Genomic DNA, 22,422 nt, shown 5'->3' on the forward strand with positions numbered 1-22,422 from the left:
CTAACAAACTTAGTGTCCAGTCTCTACATCTTCTTCCTCATTTTTGAACCTTAAAGGTAGTGTACGTTGTACCCATTGTAGTATTTGTAAGTACTCGCCACCCATTAGTAAAGTCTTTTTTAATTCTAATAACGATCAGAAATATAACATCAAAGGACTTTACAATTGTCTATCTGCTTCAGTCATTTATCTTTTAGAATGTGACTGTGGCTTAAAGTATGTAGGAAAAACTAAGAGGATGCTAAAGCTCCGCATACAAGAACATGTTAGGAACATAAAAAACAAAATACTTAGCCACTCGGTCTCCAGACATTTTCTGGAGAAACATCAAGCAGAACCTACATGTCTTAAGTTTCTAGCCATTGAAAGAGTTGAACTTGGTTCTAGAGGAGACGATTTGGACAAAAAACTTTCTCAACGGGAGATGTATTGGATATTTACACCGAAGACACTTATCACATATTGGTCTCAACGACAGTTATGAGATAGCGCCTTTTCTTTAGTCATCTTTATCTTTAGCTTTAGGGCTGAATATTGGTAACATTGACATTAATATATTTTTTATACTGTCCTCTTTGGATAGGATCCCTTTATAATTAATATTTGTATGTATCGAATAGTCCATATAGTGCTCTACTTCAATTTCATCCAATAAAGTTATTTCTCACTTTATATAGGTTTTGTTATCGCTGTTATAGTATATGTAACACTTGGTTCTTTCATTACTAGGTCTATATATAGAGGCTGTGTGCCTCACACTATTGGTTATGAGGTTTTCCTCTTATTGTTATACTATATAACCTCGGTAATTATCATTATTATTTCTAAAATATATTATGGTGTTTAATTAGAATTGTTTATGTATATGTGCTATATATTCATGGGCCAATAGGGTACTTTATATACTCCCTTAGTATGCACTTTAGGTGTTATTATGGAAGTGTTCCCAATATTGTTGGGTTAATTTTTCATGCTCCTTGGTGTTTGAATAGTTTTAGGGCAGGGGTTGGCAACCTTTTTCTATCAGAGTGCCGGCTAAAATCTAGTGAAGCCCAAGTGTGCCAGTCGGATGTGATTATACATACATACATACATACATACAGCTGCCTAGAGAAATTCATGGCCCCAGTACAGCAACTTCATGTGTCCCCCCTTATAGTCAAGCATGGTAAAAAAAAAAATGCTGTGCCATGCAAGTGGTTGTACAATTGGGGCATGGCAGTGCATCATTGGGGGCATGTCTAGCAGGTGAAAAGCACCAGGCCACCCTCTTACAGAAAAATGCATTACTCACACATGCCCCCTTGCTCAGCAGCTTTGCTCACAAATGTCCCCTCTGCCCACATACTATAATCACACTTGCCCCCCCTCTGCCCAGCACTTTTAGTCACACTTGGCCCCCCTCTGCCCAGCACTTTTAGTCACACATGCCCCTCTCCATCACCTTTAGTCACAAATGCCCCCTCTCCAGCACACCTTCTTCTTACCTTATTCTCCACTGCACAGCATGGGAAGATATCCAGCAGCCCGCCGAGTACCATGTGACCACTACAGTCACATGACCTTTAAGATTATTTTAGGTCTCCAGTGGGGACTCGGGCCACCAAGCAGGTGGTAGCCGCCCCCTCCCCTCTCGGCTATATATATATATATATATATATATATATATATATATAATGTCTCATTTTATGAGGCTAATATCATATTAACAGTAAGGGACCAGCAAAAAAACGTTATGCCGCACAGTACTGCCCCAGTTCACTTCATACCTCATAATTGTGTCCCCAATTTATCTTATGCCTCATAGTTGCCCCCAGAAACTCATAGTATGCCACAGTTGCCCCCAGAAACTCATAGTATGCCACAGTTGCCCCCACAAATACATGGTATGCCACAGTTGCCCCCAGAAATACATGGTATGCCACAGTTGCCCCCACAAATACAAAGTATGCCATAGTTGCCCCCACAAATACAAGGTATGCCACAGTTGCCCCCACAAATACATGGTATGCCACAGTTGCCCCCACAAATACATAGTATGCCACAGTTGCCCCCACAAATACATGGTATGCCACAGTTGCCCCCACAAATACATGGTATGCCACAGTTGCCCCCACAAATACATGGTATGCCACAGTTGCCCCCACAAATACATGGTATGCCACAGTTGCCCCCACAAATACATGGTATGCCACAGTTGCCCCCACAAATACATGGTATGCCACAGTTGCCCCCACAAATACATGGTATGCCACAGTTGCCCCCACAAATACATGGTATGCCACAGTTGCCCCCACAAATACAAAGTATGCCACAGTTGCCCCCACAAATACATAATAATCCACAGTTGCCCCCACAAATACATAATAATCCACAGTTGCCCCCACAAATACATAATATGCCACAGTTGCCCCCACAAATATATAATATGCCACAGTTGCCCTCAGAAATATATAATATGCCACAGTTGCCCTCAGAAATACATAATATCCCACAGTTGCCCCCACAAATACATAATATGCCACAGTTGCCCCCACAAATACATAATATGCCACAGTTGCCCCCACAAATACATAATATGCCACAGTTGCCCCACAAATACATAATATGCCACAGTTGCCCCCACAGATACATAATATGCCACAGTTGCCCCCACAGATACATAATATGCCACAGTTGCCCCCACAGATACATAATATGCCACAGTTGCCCCCACAGATATATAATATGCCACAGTTGCCCTCAGAAATATATAATATCCCACAGTTGCCCTCAGAAATATATAATATGCCACAGTTGCCCCCACAAATACAAAGTATGCCAAGTATATGTGCTCCTCACTTTGCTGCTCTTACTTACCTTTGTAGACTCGTCTTTCTCCTGAAACTTGGGTTGGAGCTGCTTCAGTAAAGCAGCCAATGATGGCCGAAACGGAGCTTCTGCGCACATGCACAGAAGCTCCGTTTCGGCCATCATCGGCTGCTTTACTGAAGCAGCTTCAGCGTCGGCGTGCCAGACAAAAGTGGTCAGCGTGCCACGTCTGGCACGCGTGCCGGGGGTTGCCGACCCCTGGTTTAGGGTATGCAACCATGGAACATCTGTAGTTATTACCACTGTGGTTTTACTATTTTATGTACTTACTGATTTACAATATGCACCTGCGATCATGTGATCGCATTATTTGATGTGTTAACACTTTATATAGTCTTCATCGGATGCACTGTTTATTTTTACTTTTTGGCGATGGGAGAATTCTCATCTGCTGTTGAGCATAATGGATGATGCTATGTTTTATATAGATTTGGTGTGCGTTTAATACTACAATGAATACATGGTAATCCGAGATGCCCGATTGGATTGTGTGTCAACGGGTTTCATATATGATGGTACGCATGCGCAGTCCATCTGTACGTCTGTTACGTTTTCTAACACGTGGGTTGACGCTTAGCTTCTTACAACGCTGGACACCGATCTAGTTTGGGATACTATAAATATGTGTCCCGTACATGTTAAAAAATATGGATATTTTCTACCTCCTGATGAAGTCCAGATGTATATGGGCGAAACGCGTTGAGTACTGAACTTTATTTCTCTATTGGATATCGTGGTACGACTTGAATAGGACCATTGTGGAGATTCATTGAGAACTGTGTATTTCATACACCCCAAATCTGACCACTTCCTAGATGAGTACCCAAAGATACCTTTATATGCATTTTACATGTGGTTTTATGTAAGTTTGATACTTACCGTTTTATTAATAAATCTGTGATATACAGTATTACACTATCACAATTTTTATTTGTATGTGGATCTGAGGTTCCAGCTGTCTATTATGGATCCCGCATCTATGAAGAGTGTTTTTGATTGAAGATATTACTGTTGAAGATACCATCATCTGCGTGAATATATATTTTTTTGATGCTATATCTGGTACGCAGAATTATCACTTTCAGTGGTGTTTATATCTGTTATCGTAGACAGTGTTGCACATGAGTGTCTATTTCAATCATTACACTGGTTATGCTTTTTATCTCTGTTCACAATACATCTTGTTTCCAGTGTGACTCCACTTCATCACACTGCTCATACTTCTTTTATAATATTGTATTGCGGTAATACACTATGTGGCGCCCCTGTCCTTTTTTTGCATTATATATATATATATATATATATATATATATATATATATATATATATATATATATATATATATATATATATATAAAATATATATAAAATATATATAAAATATATATATATAATATATATGTGTGTGTGTGTGTGTGTGTGTAGGTATTTCTGTCGTTCCCTGGAGGACACTGGACCATGGGGTATAGAGCCTCCTTCAGGACATGGACATTTTACATAATAATTAAATGCTCCTCCCTCTTATACGTTCCTATCCTGCAGGGAAATCAGTTTTTTTTTTTTTAGAGTGTCCTCAGGACAGTGTTTTTGCTGGGCTGCCTTGTCAGCCTTTTTTTTTTATTTGAATCATCTAGGGCAGGCAGTCTTGTCGGCCTGTCTGCAAACGGGAGCAGGGAAGAAGTGTCGTGTAGACACAGGTTTCCCTAACCCTGCTTCCCAATGTGGGAAGTCTCACTGGGCCTTGCACCTCTTCCGCCACAGGTTGTAACTGGGGGCCCGGTGCTGCCACCGCACCATTGGGTAGGTAGAGTAGTATCTGGAGAGCAGCAAGGTAAGTACTCCTTCCTGGCACTAGGAAGGGGATGCTAAAAAGACAGTCAGCTTCTGTCCGGTGGGGCATGGAGCCTGCTAAGCAAGGCCGCTGCAGAGCCAAGGCTCCACTTGGGAAGCAGGGTCAGGTGGGGCCTCCTCATCAAAGGTAGACCTGCACTAGGCACAGTCGCAGCACATTGGAGCTGTCCTCTGGGATGCTGGCTGTTGACATGTGGGCCCTTGGGGGAGCTGTAAAAAAGACCCCTGCACCATATCGTTCACCTCCTTCCTGACTGATTTCAGCTGTTCCGAAGATCAATCTAAACCAGTCGTTTTGCCAGCAACCCTGCTGCCTCTTTACCTGCTCCTTTCCTTATGTCGGATAAAGAGAGGTATATGACTGAGTCCTGGGAAGAGAGGGAGGTGCAGGCTCAAGCAGCATCATTGCACTCGCCTCCTTGACTGTTTTCAGGTGTGTGCTGAATATCAGTCAAGGTCAGACACTGTGCCAGCAAGTACTCTTCTCTCTCTTCAGCAGCAGGTATTTACTGCCAGCTAGAGTGCCATTGCATTGCGATTGTGTGATATATTTCTGCAGAGTTTTTGTCTATTGATGCCTGGTAAAATTTTCCATATTGTGTACACTGTATCTGCTGTTTTTTTATGCTCTTTTTCTCGTCCGGTTTGATAAAGAGGCTTCTGACTACATGACCCTCGGGGAGGTACAGGTAGCATAATTTGCATACCCCCCTGACTGGTTTCAGATGTGTACTGAATATCAATATACTGTAGATCAGACACTGTGGTGGGAATTCAATTCCCCCCGAATTCCCGCGGCGTTAAAACTATTATCGTTATTATGGCAGCTTTAACCCGCTCTCTGCTCGCACCTCAGGGAGCTGCGAGCAAAAAGCCGGCGTTGACACTACCATAATAACGGTAATGACGCGCATTATTACCATAATAACGGTAATGTCGCGCATTATTACCATAATAACGGTAATGGCGCGCATTATTACCATAATAACGGTAATGGCGCGCATTATTACCATAATAACGGTAATGGCGCGCATTATTACCATAATAACGGTAATGGCGCGCATTATTACCATAATAACGGTAATGGCGCGCATTATTACCATAATAACGGTAATGGCGCGCATTATTACCATAATAACGGTAATGGCGCGCATTATTACCATAATAACGGTAATGGCGCGCATTATTACCATAATAACGGTAATGGCGCGCATTATTACCATAACGGTAATGGCGCGCATTATTACCATAATAACGGTAGTGGCGCGCATTATTACCATAATAACGTTAGTGGCGCGCATTATTACCATAATAACGTTAGTGGCGCGCATTAGTACCATAATAACGTTAGTGGCGCGCATTATTACCATAATAACGTTAGTGGCGCGCATTATTACCATAATAACGGTAGTGGCGCGCATTATTACCATAATAACGGTAGTGGCGCGCATTATTACCATAATAACGGTAATATTGCGCAGGCCGTGTTTTTTTCACTCGTTACGCGACCAATTAAATTCCCCCCTGTGTCAGCAGTGCAACTCTCCTCTGTCTCCCCAGTATTTACTTCTACCTGAGGCGGGATTGCATTGGGAATTGTGTGTTCTACATCTGCTGAATTAAATTTGTCTCTTGATACCTGGTTCACTCTTCCATATTGTGTACTCTGTTTTTCTTTTTTTTAGGTTGGATATAGAGAGGTTTAAGCGTACTGGGTGTTGGGGGGGAGGTACAGGTAGCATAATTTGCACCCCCCCTGACTGGTTTCAGGTGTATACTGAATCAGTCTAGATCAGATACTGCACTTCATCTCTCCTCTGTTTCCCCAGCAGCAGGTAGTTATTTCTAGCTGGAGTGGCATTGCATTGGGGATGGTGTGGTATATTTCTGCACAATTTACTGACGAGTTTGTTGCTGTCTGTTGATTTCTGGTTCTCCTTTGCTATCTTGTGTACTTTCTAATCTGCCTTTCTTTATCTTCCTTGCCTGTCATGTCAAATAAAGGTAGGTCTAGGATGGCGGGGCTTCATCTGTGACTTGTCATACTTATGTAAAATATCAGGGATGGCTGGAATCATCTCTGGGTGGAACCAGCCTGGGCTAAGTCACTAGCGTGGTCTATTTCTGCTTTTATCCAGCAGCTCGCTTCACGTCCACTGGTTGTAGGAGATGGGACCTGTCCTTCCAGCGACCTTATTGGTACGCTTCTGGAAGGAATGTGTATTTGGGGACACAGCCCTGGATGCTGGTCAAACCGGGGACAACAATTTTATCTTGATGGTCTCAGCTTGCCGAGCCAATTGGCTCAATGATTGGGAGTCAGATGCATAGTCAAAAGTAGTCGGGAGTCCTTGTGTTTTACGTTGACGTCTATTTGAGATTGACTTGGATAAGGTTATTGACCAGGCGACAGGTGAAAGAGTTCCTTCTGGCATATTTGCCAAGAGCGCAGGATTCTTGGTTTCTTTCCTTTTCGCGTAGTGGTAAAGGCACAGGGGTCAGGAATCTCTTTGGCAGTTCCTGGCTCCTCGTGGAGGACAGTAGGCGTGTTCCACTAAGATGCCATCAGCCAGGTTCACTAAATAACAGACTGCATGATTGTTATTCTTCCCACCCGCAGAGGCAGCTGTGTGCCTGTCTGCTGATTTATAGGGGTCAGTGGTTCAGTTCCACTTCAGATTTCTGGGTGAGGAGATAAATTGATTTCCTACCTTCTCACTACTTGTCTCCTTAGGGGCCAGCTTTAATTGCCATGCGGTTAGCCAATCCCACATTACTTACAGCTGGTGTGATTTTCTTTCAGTGTTAGTATAATACAGTGGGTGGGGTTATCTTCCCAAAATGTGTTTGTGTTAACGTATTAGACGGATTCATTCGGCAGGATGATCCTCGGGACACTCAGCACTCATGTTCAGGTGGACATACTCAGATTAATAGGGTGTCGGCTCTCAGATGGACTCTGCTCCTCTGGAGGTTGAGATGGCAGCATTAACAGGGCCTGTCACCTGGTTATATCGGATTGGACAATTGGGACAACAGATGCTTGCTCTTAGTGCTGAGAGGCTGTCTTCTTTTACGATCTGTTCTTGCAAAGCTTCCGATAATTGTTCTAGAATAAAGAGCGATGATAAACACTAGCTCAGGTGTTCCTTCTGTCACGGGGATATCCCATACAGATTCAGTTGATTGTTGACTATATATACACACATTTGCAAATATGGATTTCTGGTTATTTCTAATAGTTGCTTTGGGTGTGATGTAGGACATCTGGAAAGGGTGGAGGGGGGGCTTAGCTGTTGAGCAGGGCTAAGCAAATCACAGCCCCGCTCAACATCTGATTATTTTTTTTCTTCATGAACCAGGTAATTAAGTTTTCAGATTGTGGGCATGAAATTACTTTGCTGTAGATTTGTTGTTGCTTTTTTTATCTGGCATTTAAAAATTAATGAAGATGCTGAAGCAAGAAGCACATTTTATACAGAAATTAGGTGCCAGACTGCACATAATGCAGCTGTCTTTGTAGGGAAAATAAATCTATTAGAGCAGTGACAGGCAATCTGGTACACTTCAGAGGCTACATGGACAGCCCTCCACACTTCAAAATGGCCGCACATAACTGTTAACCCCAGTAGTAAGTTAAAATGATACATTTAAACAAAGAGATACCTATTTATAATCGTCCATAAATATTGGGACATCGTCACAATTCTCATATTTTGGCCTCTATACACCACCACAATGGATTTGAAATGAAACTAACAAGATATGATTTAACAGCAGACTTTCAGCTTTAATTTGAGGGAATTTACATCCAAATCAGGTGATCGGTGTAGGAATTACAACAGTTTCTATATGTGCCTCCCACTTTTTAAGGGACCAAAAGTAATGGGACAAACTAAACCATCCTACATCAAACTTTTTAATACTTAGTTGCAAATCCTTTGCAGTCAATTACAGCTTGAAGTCTGGAACGCAAAGACCTCACCAGACGCTTGGTTTCATCCCTGGTGATGCTCTGCCAGGCCTCTACTGCAAATGTCTTCAGATCCTGCTTGTTCTTGGGGCATTTTTCCTTCAGTTTTGTCTTCAAGTGAAATGTATGCTCAGTCGGATTCAGGTCAGGTGATTGACTTGGCCATTGCAGAACATTCCACTTGTTAGCCTTAAAAAACTCTTTGGTTGCTTTTGCAGTATGCTTCGGGTCATTGTCCATCTGCACTGTGAAGCGCCGTCCAATGAGTTCTGAAGCACTTGACTGAATATGAGCAGATAATATTGTCCGAAACACTTCAGAATTCATTCTGCTGCTTTTGTCAGCAGTGACATCATCAATAAACACAAGGGAACCAGTTCCATTAGCAGCCATACATGCCCATGCCATGACAATACCACCACCATGCTTCACTGATGAGGTGGTATGTTTTGGATCATGAGCAGTTCCTTTCCTTCCCCATATTCTTCTCTTCCCATCACTCTGGTACAAGTTGATCTTTGTCTCATCTGTCTATAGGATGTTGTTCCAGAACTGTAATGGCTTTTTTAGATGTTGTTTGCCAAACTCTAATCTGGTCTTCCTGTTTTTGTGGCTCACAAATGATTTACATCTTGTGGTAAACCCTCTATATTCACTCTTGTGAAGTCTTCTCTTGATTGTTGACTTTGACACATATACACCTACCTCCTGGAGAGTGTTCTTGATTTGGCCAACTGTTGTGAAGGGGTTTTTCTTCCAGGGAAAAAATTCTTCTGTCATCCACCACAGTTGTTTTCCTTGGTCTTTCAGCTCTTTTGGTGTTGCTGAGCTCTCTGGTGCGTTCTTTCTTTATAAGAATGTTCCAAACAGCATAAACATTAGGTGTGGCTAAATCAACTCTGATGGGTTTGTTTTGATTTTTCAGCCTAATGATGGCTTGCTTCACTAAAAGTAACAGCTCTTTGGATCTCATATTGAGAGTCGACAGCAATAGATTCCAAATGCAAATGTCACATCTAGAATCAACTCCAGACCTTTTGCCTGCTTAATTGATGATGAAATAACGAGGGAATAGCCCACACATGTCCATGAAATAGCTTTTGAGTCGATTGTCCCATTACTTTTGGTCCCTTAAAAAGTGGGAGGCACATATAGAAACCTTTGTAATTCCTACACCGATCACCTGATTTGGATGTAAATACCCTCAAATTAAAGCTGAAAATCTGCTGTTAAAGCACCTCTTGTTTGTTTCATTTCAAATCCGTTGTGGTGGTGTATAGAGCCCAAAATATGAGAATTGTGTCGATGTCCCAATATTTATGGACTTGACTGTATATCTGCAAGCATTTTAAACAATGTTGCAAACCATAACGAACAAATCTGACAATAAAGCAGGAAGTAGCTGGGGGCCACAGATGAAGGCTCAGATGGTTGTCTGTCCGTCACTGCATCGGTGCTTCCATAGCTGTACTTTAAATATCTATGGAAATTACTTTCATATACTAGCAAAACTAACCTCATATTTTGTTTCATATACCTGCAAATATGTGTACCATTCACCCCTTCCAATGTACCTCTGCCGATTTGGATGAACTTTACTTAAAGGATATATGAGCATTAAGTTACTTATACATTTAGAAATTGAGTGCAAAAAGTTACTAGATGGTTACTTCAGCTATACAGACATGTAACACATCTCATGGTAGATCTTGGGACCCCATGAGAAAGCCCAGTCCCTTCCATACATGTACACGCAATGCTTTACAAAAGCTCATATAATTTATACCCACAAAAGGTGCATATAAGAAATTGAATAATAGTTTCTAAATAATTTTTAAATTCCACCTACACCCATTTGCCAGATAGCAAAAAATTTTATTTAAAAAGAATGTGTCCCCAGCCAGCAAGTGGGCAATAACCGTAAGAATTTTTTTTTTAAAAAAAATAACATTTTTCATTTATTACTGCTACTTCTTAAAGCCACCTGACTGGCAATATTTTCTGGGGGGAGTACTGCAGACTCTTGTCTACCACTGACTTTAAATATTAAATGCAAATTATTATTTAATGTTCCACTTGGTCCTCTGACCTCTGGCATTGTCTGACATTGGGCTGACTTAATTTACTCATTGATAAAGTCATCTGCCATGGAAAGAATGTGAAGAGTTACTGTAATGAACACTATATTCTTTCCTAGATTCTAATAGGGCTGTGCACATCTATTTATGATATGGTATAGTTGTGTATGGTCCAGTTTTAGCATTTCATATCTCTCCATTTGAAACTCAATCTTCCTGCACTCTGACCTCCGCCTCAATGCACCTCTCATTATCTGTTCCCATGCTCGCTACTAAGACTTCTGCCGTGCTGCCCCTAATCTTTGAAACTTCCTACCCTCATCTCACTCAACTCTCCTTCAAACGCTCACTCAAAACACTACCTCCTAACCATTCTATCATCACTTTCTCTTCCATCTCTATCTCTTACCACCCCTCCCTCTAGAATGTTAGCTTTCGCGGGCAGAGTCCTTTCTACCTATTTTCCCTCGTATGTCTACTGTCTGAGTTCCTCATTTGTCCTGTCACATCTCTTACTGCACTATGTGATAGTTCCCCATAGCATTAATCACACTTAGCTGTGCTACTTATATGTATTACCGCATTTATTTGTTACTTCTGTATCCGTTGCTAGGGAATATGTGGTGCCTAATAAATGAATAGAATATTTTTTATCCCTTAGGTGATGTCCATTTCATATATTTTTAGTTTAAGATATTAAATGTCATTATTTTTTTTAATTTTTTTTTTTATAAATAAATTTACTGTAAAATGACTTGGTGCCAACATAACTGATGCACAATGGAACCTCAGGATAGATTATTAGTTATGAGCACAAAATTTTCGAACATGTTTCAATCTGATCCTACTGGTTTCCCACCTGTTATGATGTACAATGCCTTTGTGTTATTTTTGTATTCTTTGAAAATTTAAAAATGTTTAATGGAATATATGTCTTTAGATTAGTGAAGAAGAAAAGAACATGCATCAAAAGGATCTAATTGATTCAACTCATTCGCTCAGTTCAGTTAAAATGGAAGATGTCGATTTTTACAAGGTAGGTAATTATGATTGGTTACTTTACCTCTAAATAAATAAAAATATATATATATATATAATCAGTGTAGGTAGTAGTTGTTTTTTTTTTTTCTGTAGAATGTGGTCTTACCTTCCTTGGAGGCCCTGTTAATGCTGTACGCTGTGAATTAGGCTGGTTTAGTGTGCATCAAACTGCTGCCTGAGGAGCGGATCCAATGCAGAAAACGGCTCATTGCGTCAGGAGACATTGGGATTAAAGATGGCGGTCAATACTATGTCTCTACACAGAGCTGCTTGGATCACCTCTGCAGAAGGGAATCGTTTTACATACTGAATATGGTAGATGTGGTTCACCAGTTCCTGATTTCTATTGAGGATCCCATGGATAGGAAACTAGAGAGCTGTTTTAAAAAGTTGAGTATTTCTTCTAGAGTTGCTCTGATGTCTAGGGTGACTATGGATTCAGTGGCAAGAGCACTTAGATTATGGGGGGACACCTTATACAATGGTCCATTAGCTTTTCCTTGAGGGCATATGTTGAATGCATCAAAATTATGCAAAAAGGCATAGAATTTCAGTGTGTAGCATCTCTGGATACCATTGCTTTCTCAGCAAGGACAATGGCCTTAACAACGGGGGACTAGGGGAGGCTCTAGCTGCATCTTTTGATCATCTGCTGCTCAAATAAAAAAAAAAATAGTCTGACCAGTCTTCCATATGCAGGATCCCTGATTTTTGGTATTAAAGTGAACACTCTTGTATAGTGGTCCTCTGGGGCTAGGTCTAACCATTTGCCGCGAAGTAGAAGGTCTAAATACCCTTATTTGGCTCATCAGCAATTCAGTGATGTGAGGAGTTCTAAGCCAAGAGACATTTTGACAAACAGAAAATGCCGACCTCTTCTAAGCAATACTTGAATGTTACCAGGATCAGCCCCCAGTGATACCAGTAGGGGCAGAATAGAACATCATTCAGATATATGGACCCACTCCATCACAGATCAGTGGGTGTTGAATATTTTAAAAAAATAAAAAAAATGGTACAAAATAGTTTCAGCAGTACACCAAAAGAAACCAGATTGTTCAGTCCATCTGTAAACATTGTTAGAATCTAATAAAATTTAAGATCTATATTTACTTTACTGCATAGATTATCATATAAACATGCCTGAGCATTATTTGCCTCTTTAAAAATGTAGATTATTTTTTTACCCCCCTCATAAGTCACCATGGACAGTTGGGGATCCTTATAGAAATATATTAAAAAAATACCCTTTGTATAGTTTCCGTGCTGCATTTTAAGTGGGCTCCTTGCGCATATTGTTATCTTCTCCATGCCAAGAAAATGTGTATGTCATAGACCAATATCTTTTAACTCTGATGCCAATATCCTTGCTAAAGTTTTGACCACTCGCTTGAATAAGATTATACTGTCATACATGGGGATCAAACGGCCTTTATGTCTTGTAAATCAACTTCAATAAGTATCAAGTGTTTATTGGGCGTTACAACTCTAAGATAGTCCTATCCTTGGAGGCAAACTAAGGCCTTCAGTTATAAAGAGTGGAACTCTATGGTGGCTCATGGAAGGTTTTGGTATTTTTTTTTAAATAGGTTAAACTTTTTTACAGTTACCACAAGTCTACTGTTTTTGTGTTCTCATTCCTTGACCTTTAAATTTCATTAAGATATGAAACAACACTAGTTGTTTGTCTTTGCTATTGAGTCGCTACCCTCTTATTTGTAATACTGAGACTATACAGGATTTGCAGATTGGGTCCCTCACAGAAGATGTAGCCTTGTGCACTGATGACACACCTTTTTTTCCCCTAAATGATATTCCAGCCTCTCTCCAAAAGGCATTAAAAGTTATTTGTGCTGCAGATGAACTTGAGCAAATGCTGAATTTTAATTATTTATTCAAGAATCCTGCATAGAAATACCTTTTGAGTATCATTTGACATGGTGAAATACCTTGATGTCCTATAATTGCTTTACGATAGCAGGACTATATTGTATATTAATTGTGCATAAGATTTAAGCTAAAATTGATATATGGCAGTCTTACACCACCAATCCCCATTAGTCTATCAGTGAAGGTCAAAAGTGATCCTTACACATTTGGAGACATTTACATAAGTAGGATCTTTTCCTCAATTCAGTATTTCCACCAAAAAATGAAATACCTCACCAGTGGTTTAATTAGAGCTTTGCAGGTATGATGTGCTGAATGGGGACCAGATGTCGCACAGTCCTTTTAGATAACTTTTTTGGCAGTCCACTTCCTACAAGGCACTATGGAGTCTATTCATTAAGTAGTCTAAAGCCTAAACTTTGGTGAAAACTGCTGTTTTCTCCAGAGAGGCTATTTTAATACTTCTCTTAATTTAACACTAGGGAAAACACTGATATATTTTTTTTTTTTTCCCCAGTGTTAATCCCTTTATCAACAATTTTCGATTTCCCCATACTGCTCTGTTTAGGAAAGATGGCGTTAACCCATATCTGCATTGCATTTTACTCCTTTCTGAGTCTGAGATTGAATCAGCGATGAGGAAGTTCACCTCTTCCTGGTTCCTTGGCAGCAGGCTGCTTGCTCTTCCCCCTTTAAGCCCCGTGTTCAAGCCAATGTATGCCTTGTACTATGATCAAGCTGCAAATGGAGATCTGTCTACTGATCAATTAAAGAGATGACAAGTTCTGATTTCAATGGACAGGATGTCAAATATTTCTGCAGAGCTGAAAGACAGAAAATATGTATTAAATGTAGGGGAAATGGTGAACTTGATGTGACCTTTTAGATGCTGGGGTCCAGATCAGCTAGCATTACAACTAATCTTTTTGACACCAATGAATAATAGGGAGAGTGATGAAGCCGTCATGGCTGATTTCTATCAGTACCAGAAATAGATTTATATGAACACTTCTGTCAAACAGAGGACATAATTATACCATTTACTTATTTAGGCTAGGTACACACTGGAGTGTTTGTGTCCAATAATCGGGCAAATCAGCAGACATATTACCGTTCAGTCAGAAGTCTGGTTAGTGTGTATAGTGACACAATGGTCAACAGTTGTTCCAAAGTGTCGATTGTCGGCTCATTTGGTACTGTTTAATATTTTCCGACCAATCGCCTGAAGATCGTGTGTATGCACTCATGCTCACGCTCTCCATAGAGTTTACAGAGTCATGCTCTTTTCAGCTTAGAGGGTTCATTATTTGTATCTATGTACTTGAATGTTTGTTTTGTTTAAAAATCAATAAAGATTATAGAAAAAATAAGGAAAATGAAATATTTTTCCTCTTTAGTATTGGTGACCTAATTCTTTTCCATAGAAAGTAGTCTCGGGAATGCCCTCTCATATTGGCCAGCAATCTATATGATAGATATAAGGGCTGGATAGAACCATTCTACTTAGTTTTTGTTATTGTTTAGAATTGTTGCACAGTCCCACGCAGAATACTGGAATGTACCTTTTTGCAACGAGCACTTGGCAAACATGTATGGCTGGGCAGCTTCCCCATCTTATATAACCTGTAGAAGGCATGGTGTCTACAATAGCTTAAATCATATAACTAGAAGAGATTACCACACATATGTGTGCCTATTTTCTACTTCCGGTACTCTTTGCTTAAACCACTTACATCTTTAAAGCTGGGTACACACTACAGGATTTTCACCCAATTATTGTGCCAATCACACGATAAATGACCGTCAGGTCTGATGTTGCATTAGTGTGTATACTCACTCGATCGGGTTTTAGTGTACAAAAGCACATCGTCGACTTTTAACTTTATAAACTGACTAAAATCATTACCAATGAAAGAACGATGTCTGGCATATTGTGAAGTGTGTATGCTCTCACGACCAGCAGTGTAGGCAGATCTCTATGGAGTTAACAGAATCACAATCTTTTCAGCAGATTGTTATGACAGATGATGAGCACAGATCTGAAGATAAATCGTGTAGGTGTGTACTCATGAATCGTCATGCTCATTGGGACTTTAAATCATTCGTAAAATCGTTACATATATCTCGTCAGGAGATATCTGTAATGTGTGTACCCAGCTTTACACTTAGCATAACAAGCAGAGGTGAGTGTTAGCCGAGATCTCTTCAGAAGTTTATAAAAGAAAGAGGTAAATTTAATAATTTCGTGACCATGGACCAGGATCTGGTATAGTTGCAATTTTCTGTAGTCTGGAGATAAACTATTGGGAGATGAACTTATGTCTTCATCAGTAAAAGGTTCAGTGTCATTCTAAATACTCTCTTAATGAAGAGTTAAGCCAAGATCAGCCTCAGTAGGGAACATATTGTTGTTGTATTTGCATTGTTAAAAAGACACATTTAAGTATTCAGGTTACTGGAATTGAAGTGTTTCTTCGTGCATCGGCCACTTGTCTCTTTGGGCTCCGTTTGAAGGATAAAGTTAATAAACTGACAAAAATGTACATTTCACAGTTATTGATGTTGTCTAAGGTCTGTATAGCGAGGCTGTGGTTGGCCCCAACGAGTCCCACGGTTAAAAATTGGAAGGTACTGGTTAATACCACCATTAGGCACGAGAGATTCATCTATACTAGCAGACAGACTCTGAAGAAATTTGAGAATATATGATATAGATGGTGAGTCTCCATTCTACCCTGTGTCATCTAGTTCAGATGCTCTGAGTATTTAAATGTATGGCTCCCACAGTTCTTATAATAAATATCTGAGTCCATATGGTAAACCCTGCATGTGTAACATACTTATGTACGAGCATTTACGATGTATGATCCTGAATGAGTATAGCACATATACTGTTATTATGCTTTACTGAAATCTTGTAAATTGCGTCATTTAATTCTGATATTTATGTGATTGTTTTACTTTTCGTTTTGTTGTTTGGTATGTTTGTATCTTGAAAAATTCCAATAAAAATTACTGGATTAAAAAAAAATAAGACACATTTAAGAATCAAGCATCCTTAGGGCAGCATGGTGGCAAAGTGGTTAGCACTTCTACCTCACAGCACTGGGGTTGTGAGTTCAATTCCTGACCATGGCCTTATCTGTGAGGAGTTTGTATGTTCTCCCTGTGTTTGCGTGGGTTTCCTCCCACACTCAAAAAACATACTAGTAGGTTAATTGGCTGCCATTAAAATTGACCCTAGTGTCCTTCCTTCCTTCCTTCCTTCCTTCCTTCCTTCCTTCCTTCCTTCCTTCCTTCCTTCCTTCCTTCCTTCCTTCCTTCCTTCCTTCCTTCCTTCCTTCCTAATGTAGTCCCATAAATGTATGCATTTATTATAGAGGTGAATGCAAGAAAGTTAAAATATGGCATTGTAATTGTCAGGGCTAAGAACTGACTTGGGTAATGCTTGTATGTCTGAAATGCCTTCATTTTCTTAGCAGAAGGCAATGATCTATATAGAATGGACCTTATGATAAATATAGACCCGTTACTGATGATGATTGCAGATCTGCTGCTATCAAGATTATTTTTATTAGGGTTTTCTACATTTATAAATGTATTTCTGTGGGTACTAGTTACAGATAAACAAGCTAGCGTCCTTCGGTTTAAATAACAATTCTCTTTTATTTTAAGGTTCCCTTCCAAGCTGCTCTTGATTTAGTGCGACCAAGAAAAGTGTTCCTCTCGCAAGGATTTGCATTCATTCCATCCACAGACATCGTTGCAATCGTTCAAAATGATTTCAGAGTTAGACTGTCTAAAGCTCTGGCTGTAAGTAAATTATTTAATCTGTGTCTGTAAGTACTTTTACCAAAAATACTATGACTATTTCACCCAAAATACGTCAAATCAGATCACTGTTGATTGATGAACCTTTATCCTGACAAAGTTCCAATACTGGCCCTTGAGAATCCCAGAAAACTGTAAGCAACAATTTTCCAACTGATGGTTGACTTTTGAACTTTTTCTTGGTTGGCGATTGAGGATGTTTCCATTCCATACTATGCCGTTTACTCTCATGTCTTGTCGCCAGTAATGATCCTTTTTAAGAAACTTTCATCTACCTTAGCGTATTGGTCAAATTTTGTTTGCAGATGTCCAGACACTTCTGTTTGTGCTCTTCTGTGAGTTGTTTCGGCACCCATCTCTCATAAACTTTTCGAAACCCAAGTCTGTTGTATAGGCAGAGCCATGGCTGAATTGCAAATGATTTGCAGTATAATCCACGGTTCATCTCTCCAACTGAATCCGTTCATGTGCACGTCCAAGTTCTCTTGAGACGTGGACGAGTGTCCTGCTCCTCCTTCATGGCTGACACTTGTGCGACTTTCTTTGAATTTCTCAATCCATTCATACACAATTCTTCGCGACAAATCACTTTCTCCATAAAAGTGTTTTATAAATATCGGCACCAGACACACCCTCAGACCACAAAAACCAAATCGCTGTATGATGCTGCTCTTTCATGCAATTCACAAGTGGGGCAACCATTTTTTTTTTGGCACTGCAGTCAGAAATGAACTTGCGTAACATGTTAAAACCTGCACAGCAGTGGCTGGGGAGACAGCGACCTAGCGTTGATAAGACAGTGCGGCCAAGAGAAGTTTTAATATAACAGGAGTGAAGTCTAAGTAAATAACTTTGTCAGCTGTGTTTTGTGGGAGGGATGCTTAGGATGTGATTCCATTCAATGTTCTAGTTTCACAGAAGAGTGGGTCTCGAAGGATAAACCATTTCTGTCGGCACAGAAAGTGAAAGTTTAAAATTACAAAAGCAATGTGATACATTTTACAATATGCAATATACCTGAGAAAATTGCTCATGCCATTGTAGCCTGGTAGTCACAATTTGTCTAGCTGTTGTTTGGAATTCATATTTGTAGTAATGAGTCTGTTCCATAATACTTGCTTTATTAAGTATAATTATATTATGGAGGCTTAGAGAACTAAGGACAACAGTTTATATGAATGTGCTAATTATTTTACCATCTAGTTAGTTTGCAAAATAATACATTGTGTTTATTGACCATTATTTGGATTCTAAAGTTTGTTAAATTTCTTACAGCTCAGATCTGCTCCTCTTGACACTTGGCTGCACCTAGACACAACAAATTTTCATTCACATTACCCACTATTGCTGAGAAAAGGAGCAGTTTTTTGTTGCTAGGAGACTGTAGAAAAGTCGAATAGCTTATTTGTACTTGTAAATTCAGGTTTGACAGTTCTACTTTTAAACAGCAAAATGTATTCAATTACAAATAAAAATGCATCACCTGCTTACAGTTAATTTGAAGGAATGTACTTGGGGTGTTTCTGTATATAGAAATATCTAAGTTACCAACTCCTCTAAATAGAACGGAAAAGTATCTAGTGTATTGATTGTGGTAGCGTGAAATAAGGAAGATATGTAGTGATTCAAAATGCAATCTTAAATATGTGATCTAATGTGATTCAAATGTGTTATTTTAAGATTATGACTCGTAGGTGGGTTTATGTTGAAAGTAACCTTAGATTATAGTTTTATATTTTTTTACGAAACCTCTCAGTGGCTTTAGATCCAAATTACTTTTCAATTGTGCAAAACAATTTTTCTATCTTTAGATCAGTTATAAGCAACCTGATACACTTCAGGGGTCTCATGGGTGACCCTATAATCTTCAAAGGTACTGCACCTTTACCTTTAGTAAAAAGAGAAACAGTCGATCGCACCAGATCTTTTAATAGGGTTGTTTAATTGTGCTGTTAATCCCCCCACCCCCTTTTTTTTTTTTTTTTGCTATAAAAAGTTATAAATTAAATTGTGGAGGTTCTACTATGAAATGTATTGGATGCAGGAAAGTAGAGAGCAAGAGCTGATTTAAGTGTTGACACCCTAGCCTTATATCATGCCTTTAATTAAATGTTTCTTTAGCATTAAAAGATACATTTTTATTGATTCCTTAGAATAATAAAAAAAATTGTATTTAGTGAAAAGTGAAAAAATTAGGTGTTAAAATGATCCCACTGCGTGTGAGTAGAAATATCACAATACTTTGTATATCAGTTGTCCTAATTCATGTGTAGTTAGCGAAGAGGTTGTTATTTTGACATATTAAAAGGAATACAGATTTCATCTGTACAGATAATTCTTTATTGAAGCAAAATTATTAATATAGTTTTAGAATGTATTACTTGATTCTTCCTTGGTATAGAAATAAAACAAGTTCGAGTCTTGTTACTGATGTAGTATTAACTTATTATCTGTTACAATGATACACACTTGCTTTTAATTGTGCACAGATGTTAGTGAGGGATACACATTTTATCTCAATTTAGAGAGATCATATGTGTGGCATATAATAGCAACAGTGTTACCTAGTACTGGAGTGAGTCTGCTTATTTGTATCAAATATTGGTATATATTCACTTTCTAACTGTTAATATTGCGGATGCTACACCACATTCTAATCCTCAATCTGGTCTCTCTCTTCACTAGTAAAGTAAATAAAGTCAATTAGTTTGGGACATGAATACCCCGCGAGCATGCTAGTGTGCACTGGTACTTCGGGCAGGATATTTAATCAGGCTTCTACCAATCCTAGTGCTGATACTTTGCTGATTGGTTGCTTGTCTTTTCTTCACCAAGCTATTATTTAATCTGAGAGACAAACCAGATTGACAAGTATCTTTACAAGGGAAATCTGGATTAATTTAAAAATGTTAAAATAACTATCTCTTGGCTAACTACACTTGTATTAGGACAAGTAATATATACAGTAAGTATTATGATATTTATACTCACCCTCAACAGGTAATGTTAACTTTTTAATTTCTTCACTTTTCACTAATAACACATTCACAAATTAAATCTTTTGCTGTTTTTGTTACACTATTTTTTAATATTTTAAAGAATTATCAATAAAAAAAATACTTTTTAATGCTGAGGAAACATTTAATTAAAAATATGATTTAAGACTAGCTGGCAGTGTACTATTTGTATCAACTCTTACTCGCTACATTACCCTTAATATCCATTAGAAGTTAAAATAAATGTGTTCGATGAAAGAAAGAGACACATCCGTAGTAACATAGTATGCCTTTTAAGTGTCACAAGCTATAATAAACAAATCTGACCATAAAGCAGTAAGGAAATGGGGGATGCAGGTCAAGACTCGGAGGCCCATCACTGCTATACATGGATTACTCGCATAATGTTTTGCATCACAGTAGCACTTCACTTTTCAAAGCATTGCCCAAGTTTCTAGAATGTTTTATATTTGAGTCTAACTTATTTTCAATTTTTTGACAGTCCAGGATTTTGAAGATATATGGTACACATTGAGTAATGTGTTTTCAACGTGTTAACACTGATATCAATTGACCTGTGTTGTGATTTTGTATTTGGAAGTCTATGTGAGAGACGAGTGTGAGAAACCGAATATGTACTGTACCTATATGTCTGCTATAGTTGAATTGTGGAGGATTTGTTACTATTTTTTGTCATCTTCTCTGTTCCAAATATTGGTGATATTCTAATTTTGCATTAGACATCACTAAGGCTCAACTAGTAGTTTCATTTTGCTGAAGTGTTTGAATCTTTACTTAGGAGTGACATCCATAAGCTTGTTATTTCTAATTATTTTATATTGTATTATTCAATATTTAAAAATCTTTGTGACAATCCTCTAAGCCTGAAATTAGAAACAAAGGAATAAAAGAGCAATGTGCTTAATTGGGGCACTTTTCCGATATTAGCGGACTCCCTTATTAATATGAAAGTGTAACGTTATTGTTTATAACAATAATAGTCATTGATGACAAGTATCACTTTTGATGTACCGTATTTTTCGCTCCATAAGACGCACCTAGTTTTAGAGAAGGAAAACATACACTGGCCCCTTCACTCACACAAAATACACTGGCCCCTTCACTCACACTCACCAACACACACACACTATTAACACACTGATCCCCACTCTTAGACACACATGCTATGTTAGCACACTGGCACACACACACTATAGCCTCCAGCACACACACAAACAGTATAGCCTCCAGCACACACACAAACAGTAAAGCCTCCAGCACACACACAAACAGTATAGCCTCCAGCACACACACACACAAACACTATAGCCTTATCTTATTCCCTCAGGTGTCTTCAGCGCTGCGGATCCTCCTGAAGGAAGGAAGAAAATAAAACTTACGTGTCCAGCGTGGAGAAGCGAGTCCTGGCCAGGCTGCAGGTCCTCCTGAGCGTCCGTCCCCCTGCCTATCTGTGAGGACCTAGCTATCACATGGGACGTCCCATGTGATAGCTAGGTCCTCACAGAAAGGCAGGGGGACGGACGCTCAGGAGGATCTGCAGCCTGGCCGGGACCCGCTTCTCCACGCTGGACATGTAAGTTTTATTTTCTTCCTTCCTTTCTGGCATGCAGTATTCGCTCCATAAGACGCACACACTTTTCCCCCCACTTTTTTTGGGGGAAAAAGTGCGTCTTATGGAGCGAAAAATACGGTAATTTATAACATTTCATTGAGGGTATAGTTTATAATGTAGTAATAATCCCTTTGTATTGTGGTCACAGTAGCTGGATACTAATTTACTTGTAGATGGTCTATTGAATATACTCTTGTTATAAAGGGCAATTCACATATCAACTCTCCCAGGAATTGGCTTAATATATACCCAGTCCAC

General features: G+C 39.2%; 1 protein-coding gene across 4 annotated transcripts in view; it reads left to right on the top strand.

Moving 5' to 3' along the window:
* PRIM2 (DNA primase subunit 2) overlaps positions 1-22,422 on the top strand; it is a 140,447-nt gene that overhangs the window by 29,470 nt on the left and 88,555 nt on the right. For 3 of the 4 annotated variants that reach the window (XM_075202562.1, XM_075202563.1, XM_075202564.1), the window contains exons 6-7: positions 11,714-11,809; positions 17,380-17,517. In XM_075202562.1, the coding sequence (XP_075058663.1) occupies positions 11,714-11,809; positions 17,380-17,517 (234 nt within the window). Of the gene's footprint in view, positions 1-11,713; positions 11,810-17,379; positions 17,518-18,810; positions 18,955-22,422 lie in introns of those variants that run through there. The other variant, XM_075202565.1, reaches the window with a different exon arrangement.

Source organism: Mixophyes fleayi, chromosome 3, assembly GCF_038048845.1.
Source record: "Mixophyes fleayi isolate aMixFle1 chromosome 3, aMixFle1.hap1, whole genome shotgun sequence".
In the NCBI taxonomy this organism is placed as follows: Eukaryota; Metazoa; Chordata; class Amphibia; order Anura; family Limnodynastidae; genus Mixophyes; species Mixophyes fleayi.